A 15,154-nucleotide genomic window follows, 5' to 3' on the forward strand; every position below is an offset into this window, starting at 1 on the left:
ACCGCGATCTAAAATAAATTCAGATCGTGGTGAAGTCGCGGTATGAGCGGCATGAAAATGTAAATTTTCGTTGCTTTCACTATGCTACTACGTCCTCATTACGCTTCTAGAACGATCCCGCTACGATTATACCACGTTCTCACCGCGCTTATTCTGCGACCTCACTACGCTTATCAAGATTCTTCTTCGCTCATCACATTCTCACTACGACCATACCACGCGTTATCCGATTGCAACACGATCTTACCAAGCTTTTACTGCGATTATAGGACGTTCTTACCACGATTATGCTACGTTCATATCGCGATCTTACTACGTTCTCAGCAATAACGTCAACATCGTGTTCCATATCAATACAGTTCCATTCTTCTATTTCTGATTAAAACGTAGATTTCTCGGAAACAATACAGTGATGCAACCAAACACGTGGGTGTTGGGTAGGGGTTGATGTAGAGGCAGAGGGAGCTCTGATAGTATTGAATCCTGATCAAGTAGAGATTCCGGACCAATCCAACCTAAATTACAAACTTTTGCTTGTCCATAAAGTTCAAATAACGATAATTATATTTAGCAGAGATGACACATATGTGTCAATAGCTATAGGAAGATGTGGTATGAGAGTCAATGAGACAACTCTCCATCCAAGTAACAATTTATAAAAGTAAACCATTATAGGCTAAGGTACGGACTTCAACACGGAGCATTGGTTCACACCCAACAGCAAGCTATAAAGGGCCCCAAAAATTGATAGTGTAAAACCATTCAAACGGGAAAACCAACGGTCTAATCTATATAAAAACGAGAAGCATGGTTGAGCTGTTAGAGAAAATGGACAAGAAGTCCTAATTACATACAGACAAACAAAATCTGGAGATATATAATATATTTTATGTGAAAATGACAATGAGAATGATAGTCGTAGTATGGACGTAGTCAGGTCGTAAGAAGAGCGTGATGAGAACGGCAAGGGCGTGCTAGAATCGTACTATGGTCTTGAACAGCGTGGTGTAAACGTGGTGTAGTCGTAGTGGAAACGTAGTTGGGTCGCGGTGAAAACGTGATGGTCGTAGTGAGGTCGTAATAATGTCGCTGTGAGATCGTAGCGCAGTCTCACCGAATAGAATCACGCTTTCGCTACGTTCTCGCTACGCTCTCGCTACGATGGTACAGCGACCTTTGCGATCTTACCACGACCTTAGTGCGCTCTCACTACGCTTCTACTACGACCTGATTTCGCCACGACCGCACCACGATTGTTTTGAACATGTTCAAAGTTGGCCACGCTCATCACGATCTTGAAGACCTCACCACGACCGTGATACGACCTTACTGCGATCTACACGATCGTACTACGATCATCAAAATTTGCATTTTTTTCACAGATCGTAGTGCGATCGTGGCCCAGTGGGACTGCGGTATTACTGAAAATTCTGGAAAATGAAAATAACACTTTACAAATTCTTGAGTCCGAAGCATCGGTTGTGTGTTTAACTTAATCACACACGCTCAACCGAATGATTTGAAATTGCGAGATGTATGAATACGTTTAAACGTGAGAAGCTATATGGCCTAAAAGGACATAAAAAAATATCCCAATTAATCTATGATCAACTGGAGCTGACGGTCCAGTAAAGCAATGAAATTATAATACCCTGTAACACCAGTACCGACTTATTTGCCTCTGGACGGATAGCAACCTCGAGGGGTTGTCGTATACCAATAGCATCAGACCGAGTGCTACTTAAATAAGGTATACATCCTTTACTTGATGTCAAAAATGAGGTCAATATACTTTAAACATTATAATTATAACAGTATAACAAAGGAAATTTTGTCTAAAGAACCCATTGAGGTCAAATACAAATACCAGTCACAGTGGGAGATCCAGAACTTTTTGTAACGGGAAAAGGGAGGGGGCTCTGGTCACGATTCTGTGATTCCCTATATAATCTTCCAAATTTTTCCCACAAAAGTCCCCCCTTACATCCGCCTAAGCAGTATATTTATCAGAAAGCACCAAAAAGTACTGAACAGACGAACGTAGTGAAGGCATGATATGAACAAATGTCATATAAACATTGTGAAATATGCCCTAGATTCATAATTTTATGTATTTTGAAATATGTATGCCTTGACACCTCTTATCAGTACTTCGTATCGTGTATATATATAGTAAGGATTATACTTTGTGACTCTTAATAATATGAAGATCATTAGACAATTGTTTCTTTTTCTGGTTTTTCTCTGGACAACAAAAGCTTTTTCCCATCTCACTCCGATTCCGACTGAGAATTTTCAGTTGCATGAAACTTTAGATTATCTTGGGAACTATCATGTCTTTTGGAAGTTTAACAAAACACACATAACATTTGAAGTACATGTGAAAACCAGAGGATATGTTGGATTTGGAATTTCTCCTAATGGTAAAATGTATCCTTCCGATGTAGTCGTAGGTTGGGTGAAAGATGGAGTTCCACATTTGTCTGTAAGTATTTTGCAAAATTAAGTATCTTTAGTATTTATACGAATGAAACTTTTTACATACTATGTTATGATCCTGGTAATTAAACAATTACTTCAGACCAATAATTTCATATTTTTCGAAAACCAACACAACTGATGTTTAAAAAGCACAAAAACGATAACAATTCAGCATTTACAAAGGTCATTTATATTTTGGTTTTTAAAGATATGGCTTAAAAAATAGAAATGCAAAATTACCCTCCAAAAAAGTTGTAACACAAAAAAAAAAAAAATAAAAAAAAAATTACGCAATGAATGTTGCATGAAATCAACAATTCTCTCTCAGTCTTACTTTGAATTGCGGAGAGACATGACATTTGGCAGATGTGCATAACGCAAACCTGCTATGAACTGCTAATTATTAAACAACAAAAAAAACGAAATATATGTATTTACCAAAAATTAACAATGTCTTTATAGTGTTCACAATCTTGACAGTTATCGAAAAGTCTTCAATCGGAAATTGAGTTTATGCCTTAAAAAAACAATCCAGGAATAGTATACACTGTCAATATATTATGTACCATCATCAATATAAAGAACGATATATGGCAGATTTATGAAGAGATCATCGATATTTGTTTATATCCGGTACACATACTCTTTGACGGTACCCAACCATGAATAATCAACAAATTACATCTAAAACCATCAAGACTTCCTTCAAATTCTACTTTCGTTGCCCGACAGGACGTTTTACTTACTAACAACAATCAGGAAATTCCCATTGTATTATCAAAAAATTTGTTGAATCACATTTAGAATGCAAAGGCTGAGATTTATATTGAAAACAGACGGAATGCGTAAATAATGGCATAGGAAGCAAAATGCAGACAACAATGTATTTAACTTGAAATGTTAGTGTTAATTATGCAAAAAAAAGTCCACCAACATTGTGATTCATTTCAACTCATTTTTATGCATAAACAGGATATGCACACTGTCGGTCACTTCCAACCAGTGAATGATACTTCTCAGGATTGGACACTTCTGCATGGGGAAGAGAATAATTTTGGAACAGTACTTAAATTTGAAAGACCGTTAACCACATGTGACATTAATGACACGGATATCGTTGTAAGTAATTTGTCTATCTAACAAAAGTACATGTGTTCAAATGTTCACCAACAATGAAATTTTAGATTTCAATTTTTCTTCATTGTGAAAGTTGAAATTAAAACATGTTCTACCGCCATACTACTGCATTGCACCAGATTTAAATACGGCAATTAATGACTCTTCATTAATTTTCGAGCCCTACCTCGAACAGAATTTACAGAAATGACCACGGGTATAGTCAAAGCCGAACAAGGAATCAGAACTATTCACGAGGGACATATTCCTTCTTTTTTTTTTTTTAGGTAAGGAGTTCTTTAAAGTTCAAAACAAAGAAATTGATTAAATGTTGAAATAATATGTTTTCAAAATCTAAATTGATTGTTGTTATTAGGTAAACTTAAACAACCGGACTCAAGACTGTTCTAACTTCATAATAACAAAACATAAAACAATTGATAAAAAAAATGCATATGACATATATTCCTAAATATAGATACGAATAACCTCTTTAATTATTCCGATATAAAAAGGAGTCTCTAAATCCGTTATTGTTTGAACTTTATAAAAAATAATACTTATTTCAATTTTAGTGAAGGCTTTTTTTGTAGTTCATGTGTATTTGATGTCAGATTTAATTAAGAAACTCCAATTGTTATATTATTGAATCGAGCTGTAAAATGAAAATTTCCGATAATAAGTTGCATTAGATGTCCTAGTTTTACTAGTATTCGAAGAATTGAGGACTGCATTGTTTTCACGTTAAATTGAATTTAAAAATGGTGTCTACATAAAATGGATCCGTAAAAACTTAAACAGCCGTAATTATTTAAATGATATTTCCGAATTGTAAGTCTAATTAAGCACAAAATCAAATAAATATTTCTAGTCAGAATTCTACTTCGTCTAAATTATTTCATCATTACGCAACCTATTTTTCAAAACGTGAAAATAGAAGCCATTGTAGGGATGAAGCGCTGCCAATTTAGCTCTTGAAAACCGATAAATGTACATACAAATCTTCATTACGATTCTTGCATGGCAGTTGTATTTTTAAAGACAAATGTATCTACTAGCTAATAAACCTCATTTAATGTACTTTAGGCATTTTGTCAACTTCAAAAATAATTTTCTGATCGGTTGTCAGGGGGTATTTCATTTTTGGCCATGACGTTGTCAGTTTATTTTCGATTTATGAGTTTGACTGTTCCTTTGGTATCTTTCGTCCCTCTTTAAAAAATAAACATAAAAATTAATTGAATATTTTGTGGAAGGGTAGACTAAATATCTTCAGAGGTTGAAGACGTATTATATCACAATCACACTAATTTTTTTTAAGCTATGCATTTTTACGATCCACGTGTACAGTCTTTTATTTTGTTTTGTTTCTACTGGATATCAGTCTGTATGTATTATGCTTATTGCCAATTATTTTACTATAGGATGCCACAATGCGAATGATTTTTTCGTATCACCCTGACGATCCAACCGACGATAATCATATGCCCTGGCACGGTGCTACAAGAAGAGGCGCTAAAAGCATGATGTTATTATCGACATCAAAACAGTATACACTTCCGAATGATAGTCAGACCAAAGATCTGGTCCATCATCAAGTAAGTAATAGATTTAAGTACACATGTTAACTTATGTTATTTTTCAGACCTGATAGAAGCATCACAGTCAGACTCAAAATCGTAGTCACCATCATACCAATAGTCTTTAATATAAAAATACGAATATGTCGTTACTAATGATGCAATTCTCCACCAGAGACCAAATGACATACAATTAAACAACTGTAGGTCACCGTAAGGCCTTTACCAAGGATTTAACACATACAGCATAGTATAACGATGTATTTCTGGAAAGTGAACACAAAATATTATGTTCTTTGAACTACAATATGAGTTTGGTGGCACTTTAAAAATTCTGATCTGCTATAAACATAGGTAGAGTGATTTAAATTGTGTTCTCCAAACGAGCGTTTTGTTTACAAAAGACCCACAAGTGACAGTCGAATAAAAAATAAATTAAAAAGGCCAATTTAGGTACGAAAGCAAAGAAAATTGAGCAAACAAAATTCCGAAAGTTTTGTCAATTACAGCAATCATCAATATATGGGTAGAAAATGCATAATATTTTGAAAAGTTCCATAGTTTGTAAATATAATTTCTATAAATGACCATATCAGTGATCCTTTATGTCAAAAGTATACTACTTGATGGTAATGCCATCGGGGAGGAAACCTTCTCTAGCAGTTTTCAACAAACTAATCATGTTTTATTTTATGCAATAATATTTCAAGTCGTAGACTTCATGAAATGATATCTGGTCTTTATCGACTTTTTCCATCGGTCTTCATTTATTGTTCACCACTGATCGCTAAGATCCTTAATCCCGTAGCAGCTACAATTTATAAATGTCCACAATAAGCAATCGTACGTATCAGTTATTTTTATAAAATGTTGCTTTTGTAGTTTTTATGACTCGAAAATGTCACAGTTAATAAGCAGAAGTTTTATTCAAACTTTATGATGACAATCCATATTAAATATCTATAATATTTTTTGCAGTTTAATGTTCCAACTAAGCGCACCACCTATCAATGCAGAGTCTTTTCGTTGGATGACATTACCACCAAACATCACGTGATAAAGGTAGGCAAGAGCGAGTAGCTTTGTGAAATAAAATTGAGAATGGAAATGGGGAATGTGTCAAAGAGACAACAACCCGACCAAATAAAAAACAACAGCAGAGGGTCACCAACAGGTCTTCAATGCAGCGAGAAATTCCCGCACCCGGAGGCGTCCCTCAGCTGGTCCCTCAACACATATATACTAGTCCAGTGATAATGAACGCCATACTAATTTCCAAATTGTACACAAGAAACTAAAATTGAAATAATACAAGACTAACAAAGGCCAGAGGCTCCTGACTTGGGACAGGCGCAAAAATGCGGCGGGGTTAAACATGCTTGTGAGATCTCAACCCTCCCCCTATACCTCTAACCAATGTAGAAAAGTAAACGTATAACAATACGCACATTAAAATTCAGTTCAAGAGAAGTCCGAGTCTGATGTCAGAAGATGTAACCAAAGAAAATAAACAAAATGACAATAATATATAAATAACAACAGACTACTAGCAGTTAACTGACATGCCAGCTCCAGACTTCAATTAAACTGACTGAAAGATTATGATTTCATCATATGAACATCAGGCACAATCCTTCCCGTTAGGGGTTTAGTATCATACCATCATAACATATATGAGAAGAACATAACCCGTGTCATGCCAACAACTGTTTTTAGAATAAATGTGTTTAGTTCCGATGCAAAGACCTTATCAGTGACTCAATATTAACGCCAAAATATGCAATCTTTAATCGCTTGACAACAGTATCGTAATTATATCCCATCTTAATAAGTCTTTTCAAAGGTTGTGTGAATTTTAATTATTTACGAAAACTTATTGAAATTGTTTTGAACATTTTGCGCATCGTTTACTTTGAGTAACAAAATTGCCGCTCTGTTCGGAAACTTGTGCATTTTAACTTATTGTTGATAGTTCTTGATAATCATTCATTTACATTTCGTAATAGTTTGAGGCTGTAATACAAAAAGACCATGAACCATTTGTACATCACATGAATGTTTACAAGTGCCATAATTATCCACGAAAGTATATTGGGACAAATTTTGAATGTTACACAAGTCCTTTGGATATGATGCCTTGTGGACATGTTGTAGCAGGCTGGGCCGTTGGCAGTGGTGTAAGTTAATTATCAAATATAAACTGTTTGAAACAAAAATAACAAAGTATATGAAAAGCACATTATAACTTGGTGTAATTTGAGCCGAGTCTGTACAGATATAATGAGATCAGATGCGTTGACATGGTTCGTCTCCGTCTATGTTTTTACATATTTGTCGTGCGAGTTTACGTGCATCTAAGTATCTCAGGTGATCTAGAAGTGTAAGCAGATTCTGCTCCACATGAATCAAAGCTTTGTTTGAGATAGATGTATTTCACTAATCAAAATGGTTCCGTAATTCTATTATTAAACACTATCCATATGTTCATGCTAGCACCGTAGCTATTGGTTCTAATATTTTCTGAAAATATATAACAAATAATGCATTTGTATCTATTGTTCAAATCACACTAATATCGTACGCAAATCTTTTTTTTTTTAATTCTCGAATTTTGATTTTAGATATTTAATGAATGTTTCCCTTTGTTATTTCAGCCCTTTAATTTTCCACCAAATGTCGGCTTACCACTTGGTGAAAATGAAAATGAATATGCATACATAATTGAAATACATTACAACAATCCTGGGGCTGTTGCGGGTAAGTTATAGATAATATGTTGAATATGTAATTACGCACCGTGAATATCCTGAGAGGTTGAACACCAAGGGCTTTATTCGGTAAAGTTTTTAAGACAAATAGTAGAATTAAAGGTACACATTTAACCACACTAGAGGCGCATTTCGACAGTTATCGTATTTTCAGTTAAGGACAAGCCCACAATATTTAAACACCCAAACTCTCCCAATTAACTTTAAAAATATAGATATTGTTAATTCTGACTCATATCTGAACTGATATATATCATGCTGATGATTATTAGTTGAATTGAATACGCTATTTTAGACATTCCTAACACGATTTCCTTTAAAGAAGGTTACAAGTTTCTTCGAAAGACACTTTTGCAGGCCTAAATAACTGTTCCATTTGCAGAATTCACAATCCCTGCCTCCTCTCCTTGTTTATGACTATACATAAATGCGACTTGGCACCTTTCTAGCCCACCTGCAAGTGAGCTTTTCCCATTACTTGTCCGTCATCGTTAACTTTTACAAAAATCTTTTCCTCTGAAACTACTGAGAAAAATTGTACCAAACTTGACCATATCATCATTGGGTTATATCAGTTTAAAAAATGAGTCCAATGAAACTGCTTTTCAACCAACATAGCCGACATGGATAAAGATAGAACAAAGGGGGTAAAATATAGTTTTGTTTGGCTTATATCTCTGAAACTAAAGCATTAAGGGCAAATCTGACTTGGTGTAAATATGTTTATCAAGTTTAAATATTTGCCCATTAAATTTGCAGACAAGTCGGACAACCCGTTGTTAAGTTGCAGCATAATTGGTAATTTTAAGGTTCAAAGTCAGGTCTACAAATAGGTCAACATGGCCAAAATGGTCAAATGATATCTTATTGGAGTTATTGTCCTTCAAAGATCTCTAAAGTCATTTTCTGCAATTTCTTGACAGTATTTGTAAACTTTAAAATCGTCTGCTTTTAATTTAACGATTGGGTCAAATTATAATCAAAATTTGGCCTCAATCATTATTAGGGTATCTAATACTAAAAATTATGACTTAAACCTTATAAAACATGATTTGCAAAACCACAGTAGATTTAAGTGAGCGACACAGGCTCTTGGGACCTTCTACTTTTAAATGCCAGAACCAGTACGATATGTACCACTAGTAGACCAAAAAATGCCCAAAATTTAAGAACAGTTGAGTTCATCCACGGTATTTGATGTTGTTCATTTTTCTCATATGTAGTTCTGTAAGCACTTATCTGTAATAAATTGCAATACGTCATACAATCCTTATATTTACTTATCGTGTTCCACAAAAAATAACCTGTGTTGACTTAAGTCCATAGAAATTAATTCATTTTCAATTTTTTAAATCACATTTTTATAGGACTTGTGGACAGCTCAGGAATGAAATTTACATATACGTCACATTTGCGTCAACACGATGCAGGAATATTGACAGTTGGGATGTACGAAAATAAACAGCAGATCATTCCCCCACATTATAGCGACTTCAAAATACAGTCAGTGTGCACGGAGGAATGCATATCTAAGGTATTTGTTCCTATATTATGTTTTATGGTCCGCAAATTACAAGCAAAACATAAGTTATGACGATGCAGGTTAACATGTGACAGGTTTAATTTAAATTACCTGCATGTAGAACATTCAGCATACTCTACAATTGTAACTACCAATGATGATTTATTTTTTTATTTTCAATACTTCAAGTACAATCTCGACCTATATTAAAAAAATACTTTGAATGAGAAAAAAAACCCACAAAAACAAATGTTAGCAATTACTAAAATCTAAAATTTTTAAAATACCAATGATTCAGAGTTATCGTTCCATATTTGTAAGGTTGCTAACAATTTCAACATCTGAACTTTTGGGAACAGATACCGCCATCATATTTGAACATTTAAGGAACATATTATATACTAAATCCCTGACTGTCTACACTTATAATCGAAATAAAATCCAAAATATTTACAATAATACAATAGGCTTTTGTTCATGTCTTATATTTTGTAGAAAAAAGGTAAAATGACACTGTGGATTATTTTTATATTTACTCTAGTCTGACTAAAACCATTGTGTATTTTTATCATAACTGTAAAAAAAAAATGTTTTTGTTGATATGTTTTTTACTTTTCTAATGAAATAGAAACAATTTGTATTTGCGTGCATAATTTGGTTTTGTTTTCAAGAAACTACTCTTATCACACAACATACACCAATCACATTGACCAGAAACACTTTGTTGATAAGAGTGATATTTTATCAGTATTTGGAAACCCAGTCTTAAAGATATCAAATGCATTAATTAAAACCTGCTGTTTCCAAAAGAGTTTTTCAGACAAATTCAAACATTTTGAACAAATAAACATTTACCCCAAAAGTTTTAAACTCGCCTTACTCTGTGGAAAAGTTACAAAGTTGTGTTTCCTGAAGTAAAAATATAGACCGTGTAACCTCGCGCAACTTAGTCTATCAATGTTGCCATTGACGAAGTGGTCAAATAACATTTACGATGCAAAGTTAAACTTGGTGTTGTATTTGCCTAATTGAAAGGACATTACGTTAAGGTGCAATGAATTTATAACCCCCCCCTCAAAAAAAACAACCCAAAAAGACCAACTAAAAAAACCCAACAACAACACTCAAACAAAATAAATAGTAATAGATATGCAGTTGGGAATAAAACTTAAGAAATTAACTAGTATAAGTTATACCCTTTGCAACTTAGTCATCTAATTATTTGGCATCGAGTCAGTGGTAATAAAAAAAAAACTAGTTATACCAAAGATACCTAATTGCAACTTGTAAAACAAATATTTAAATACACTGACACATATAGAAGGGCCTTTGAAACAATAAGTTTAATCAACATCGAACAAATATAAAACTATTTTACAACTGAAGAACAGCAAATACATCAAAATCTGTGAAATAACTCTTACTTTTGAAGCATGAACAGTACTTTTCCAGCTTTTCTTACTTTATAAAAAAAAAACTTCACAGGCACTAACTGATGCTTCCCTAGACGAAATAAAATTGTTTGCAGTATGGCAACATGCCCATTTGCTAGGGAGGGGAATAACAACTAGACATCTCAGAAACGATGTCGAACTGGAACCTATAGCAGAAGATGAACATTATGACTTTGACTACCAAGAAACAAGGCTCTTCAGAAAGGAAATTGCTATGAGAAAGGTATATGTAAACGCATTTCATATCAAAATATCACTAATCCAATTTCAAATAACATTGTGTTACTCCTTTTATGTTATGTAAAAACAATTCGGAAATAGAGGCAACGGTAGTTTACGGATTTTGTATTACTCGATTTATTTCACTTGACTGGGCGGAGTTTAACCGGTTCGCTTATAATATACCAGTCCGTCTATAGATAAGTGTTTTAGGATAAACTCATCAATGCATTGTCCAGTCATTGTTTTGTAAATTCATTTGATGACAGGTGATTAGAAATCAGTAATAATTATAACGACAGTTATCCTTATCTCACACATTTTAAAATAGACTGTGCTTATGTAAATTAAAATGTAAGCTCCGCCCGATCAGTTGAAATTACATTGGTAATACCCCAGGAATAAATTACAAAAGAAGACGTATTTGGCAAAACCTGTTTAGAATTTTGGGTCATGAATGCTCTTAAACTTCGGAATTTATTTGGCCTTAACTATTTTTTGAAACGTCACTGATGAATTATTTGTAGACGAAACGCTCGTCTAGCGTACAAAATTTCAATCTTGGTAACTATAATGAGCCTATTGACCAATGAACATAAAAAGTTCTAAGAGAGAGGCGAAAAATATAAAAATTATAAATGTAACCTAAATAAAATTTATTTATCCGAATTTTTGGAATAGAAATTGTATTAAATATGTCCGTATGAAGTCAAATCATTCGAACATTTTAAGTAGTTTTAAAAAACGTTATTGTTTTTTTTATAAGTTTTTTTTATAAGTTTTCTATTATATTGATATTCTCTAGGGTTTTCTTTTAGGGGGATAGTATCAGAGTAGAATGCACATATGATTCAACTTTGAGGAAAAACATAACATATGTAAGTATAGCCCGGTAAGATAACGATTGCAGTTGTTGTACTGGTAATTTCAATTTTAGTTACTTATTATTCAAGACAAACTATGGTTGGAATGTCTTTAAAAGCAAGCTACGCATTGTCCCTTAAATCACGTTACTTAAAAAATAAACCAATATAATTGCAAAAAACAAATATTAAACGACGAAAAGACAAAAAACGTTCTACAAAACAGTACATGTTTAACTTAAGAGTGAGAAACGATAACCCAAGTGAAAACTTGGGGTTGGGATGATCTCTAGTCTGTATAATAAAAAATAAAAAATCGAATATGCATTACTTCATTATTAAAACAACTTACTGCAAGATATTTTGGTGAAATTGACATATGCAAAGCTCGTCCTATTATAAATACATGTAAATGATAGATAACGGCTTCTCTTAAAGAAGTAAATTCTATGGTGTATTGGTAAATCCATTTCAGATTTGAGGCATAATTATCGATTATTTAAGTGTTTCCCAAATTAATGCAACGAATTCATTTCGGTTTTTTTTCTTAAAGTGAAGCTGCAAAAGTAAATGGCGGAAAGTGCTCAACCATCTCTTGTAAAATTCAAAAGTTCAGAGTTCTATATTGCAAACAAAAAACATATTTTTAATACATATTTGATGTTGTTATCCATTCGTTTGATGTGTTTTAGCTTTTGATTCTGCCATTTGATTAGGCAATTCCGTTTTGAATTTTCCTCGGAGTAAAGTAAAATTTTTGTGATTTTACTTTTTTTTTAATTTATTATTTTAGGGAGGATTTTCAACGGTAGACGAGATGTGTTTCTCATTTGTCTACTATTATCCCCGAACACCACTTTTTATGACAATACAATCTTTACTTTATGACACCATTCCTCGTAATACTTCGTTACTATCGTATACGTGGAAAGATGAAAGCTCTCTTGATGAACTGGTAAATCTGGTGGAAACTTATGATTGGACAGATGACTCAGTTAGAAGTAAATTTCAACAAGATGTACTCAATAGTACCATGCGCAGTCGCTGCTACTGGTTACATAAACCATATGTATGTTGCATTAATGTTATTTCAATATCCTTTTAACAAACTTACTGAAGGACGCCTCCGGGTGCGGGAATTTCTCGCTGCATTGAAGACCTGTTGGTGACCTTCTGCTGTTGTCTGTTCTATGGTCGGGTTGTTGTCTCTTTGACACATTCCCCATTTCCATTCTCAATTTTATTAGCTAATTATTCGCAAAAGGACTGTACATATTACATTATCTTTTGAATATTATACAAGATTTTTATGTTCCATACTTGTTTCTTGTTTCATGCTTATATGAGATTTTCCAGTAACAAAATTTAATGAAACCAACAAACAAAACAAAAAACAAGCAATGAACGAATGATGAGACATCATATAGAGAATATAACAACAATTTTTGTTTAGCATGAACTAAATATTGACTTCAAAATACATGAGATTCAATTTAATAAATTTCAAAAAGCGATGTAAATACTTCAATTTACTATATGAGTAAAACAATCACTTTTCAACATGTTTATGTTTGGCTTTATAACTATTTTGATCTGAGCGTCACTGATGAGTCTTATGTAGACGAAACGCGCGTCTTGCGTATTAAATTATAATCCTGGTACCTTTGATAACAATTTTCAAACTTGAATTTGATGATGATGACGATGGCGAGAAATTAATAAATCCATGATAACTAGAGAGTGAAATGATTGCAAAATAAAACGACACCGTTAAACTTTTTCGCAAACTATTTGTACTTAACAGCTTAGCCAATAAAAAGTTGTTACAACAATGGTCATTAGATGAAACCATTTCTGACAATGCTCCGATAATATATGAGGAAATCGAGTTTAAAATAAAACATTTGTTGTCTCGCTTTTTGTTCGTTGTAATGGACTAAATCGCTTAATTTGAAAAACACTCTTACACATTACCAACTCCGTTTTTTTTTGCAGCGCACACAGGAAGATTTGAAACTCGAAGATCCAGCAGTTCCTTATCATAAACAGGATCCATCTTGTCGACATGGCTGAAACTAAAAAAATGTGTAAGAATGGTTTTATTATTAAACAATAAAAAGACAATTTAAAGGCTTATTATGTGTAAATGATTATGAGATTGACAGTTATTCAATGTATCTATTCATTTTTGAATTGAATTCCTAAAAAAACTACAGAAAATAAAATCAGTATCTTCAGATATAACAGAACTGCCATGCTATAATACAGTAACGAACCTTAAAAAAAGAATTTATTGGCTTTAATATGAGACATATTTAAAATGTTATAGATTATGCAGACACATAAACAATATTGAGGGGTCATAGATTTTGTAGACTATACAAAGGCATTTGATTCATTGAAATGGGATTTTTGTTGGTTACTTTGTAGTCTTTCGGTTTTAACGAATCTTTTTTTAAGAGAGGGGCGAAAGATACCAGAGGGACAGTCAAACTCAGAAATCTAAAATAAACTGACAACGCCATGGCTAAAAATGAAAAAGACAAACAGACAAACAAAAGTACACATGACACAACATAGAAAACTAAAGAATAAACAACATGAACCCCACCAAAAACTATGGGTGATCTCAGGTGCTCCGGAAGGGTAAGCAGATCCTGTTCCACATGTGGCACCCGTCGTGTTGCTTATGCGATAAACGTACAATTTCAATTTGTTTCTGGGAAACATTTCGAGGATAAGCTTGATATCAAAATAAATCATATTGCGGACAACATATCATCCAGCGTTTTGAGAAAGAGAAAAAAAAGTAAAATAACGAAAATACCGAACTCCGAAGACAATTCAAAATGAAAAGTCCGTATTCAAATGGCAAAACCAAAGGCTCATACACATCAATGGATAACACCTGTCATATTCCTGCATTGGTACGGACATTTGGTGGATTAAACCTGGTTTTATAGCTAGCTAGACTTCACACTTGTAAAAAATTAAATTATTTTGAAAACACATCAAGCGAATGGATAACACCTGTCATATTCCTGCATTGGTACTGACATTTGGTGGATTAAACCTGGTTTTATAGCTAGCTAGACTTCACACTTGTAAAAAATTTAATTATATTGAAAACACATGAAGCGAATGGATAACA

At 33.4% G+C, this 15,154-nt stretch overlaps 1 protein-coding gene across 1 annotated transcript in view; it reads left to right on the forward strand.

Annotated features, from left to right (window-relative positions):
• The first annotated feature begins 2,188 nt into the window (after positions 1-2,188).
• LOC139511041 (uncharacterized) overlaps positions 2,189-15,154 on the forward strand; it is a 29,063-nt gene continuing 16,097 nt past the window's right edge. Inside the window, exons 1-10 of the mRNA XM_071297610.1 lie at positions 2,189-2,485; positions 3,454-3,600; positions 5,022-5,195; positions 6,156-6,239; positions 7,184-7,354; positions 7,832-7,934; positions 9,313-9,479; positions 10,953-11,144; positions 11,959-12,018; positions 12,797-13,072. Of these exons, the coding sequence (XP_071153711.1) occupies positions 2,204-2,485; positions 3,454-3,600; positions 5,022-5,195; positions 6,156-6,239; positions 7,184-7,354; positions 7,832-7,934; positions 9,313-9,479; positions 10,953-11,144; positions 11,959-12,018; positions 12,797-13,072 (1,656 nt within the window). The 5' untranslated portion in view covers positions 2,189-2,203. The remainder of the gene's footprint in view (positions 2,486-3,453; positions 3,601-5,021; positions 5,196-6,155; positions 6,240-7,183; positions 7,355-7,831; positions 7,935-9,312; positions 9,480-10,952; positions 11,145-11,958; positions 12,019-12,796; positions 13,073-15,154) is intronic.

The sequence above is a fragment of the Mytilus edulis genome, chromosome 2, assembly GCF_963676685.1.
Source record: "Mytilus edulis chromosome 2, xbMytEdul2.2, whole genome shotgun sequence".
NCBI classification, from domain to species: domain Eukaryota; kingdom Metazoa; phylum Mollusca; class Bivalvia; order Mytilida; family Mytilidae; genus Mytilus; species Mytilus edulis.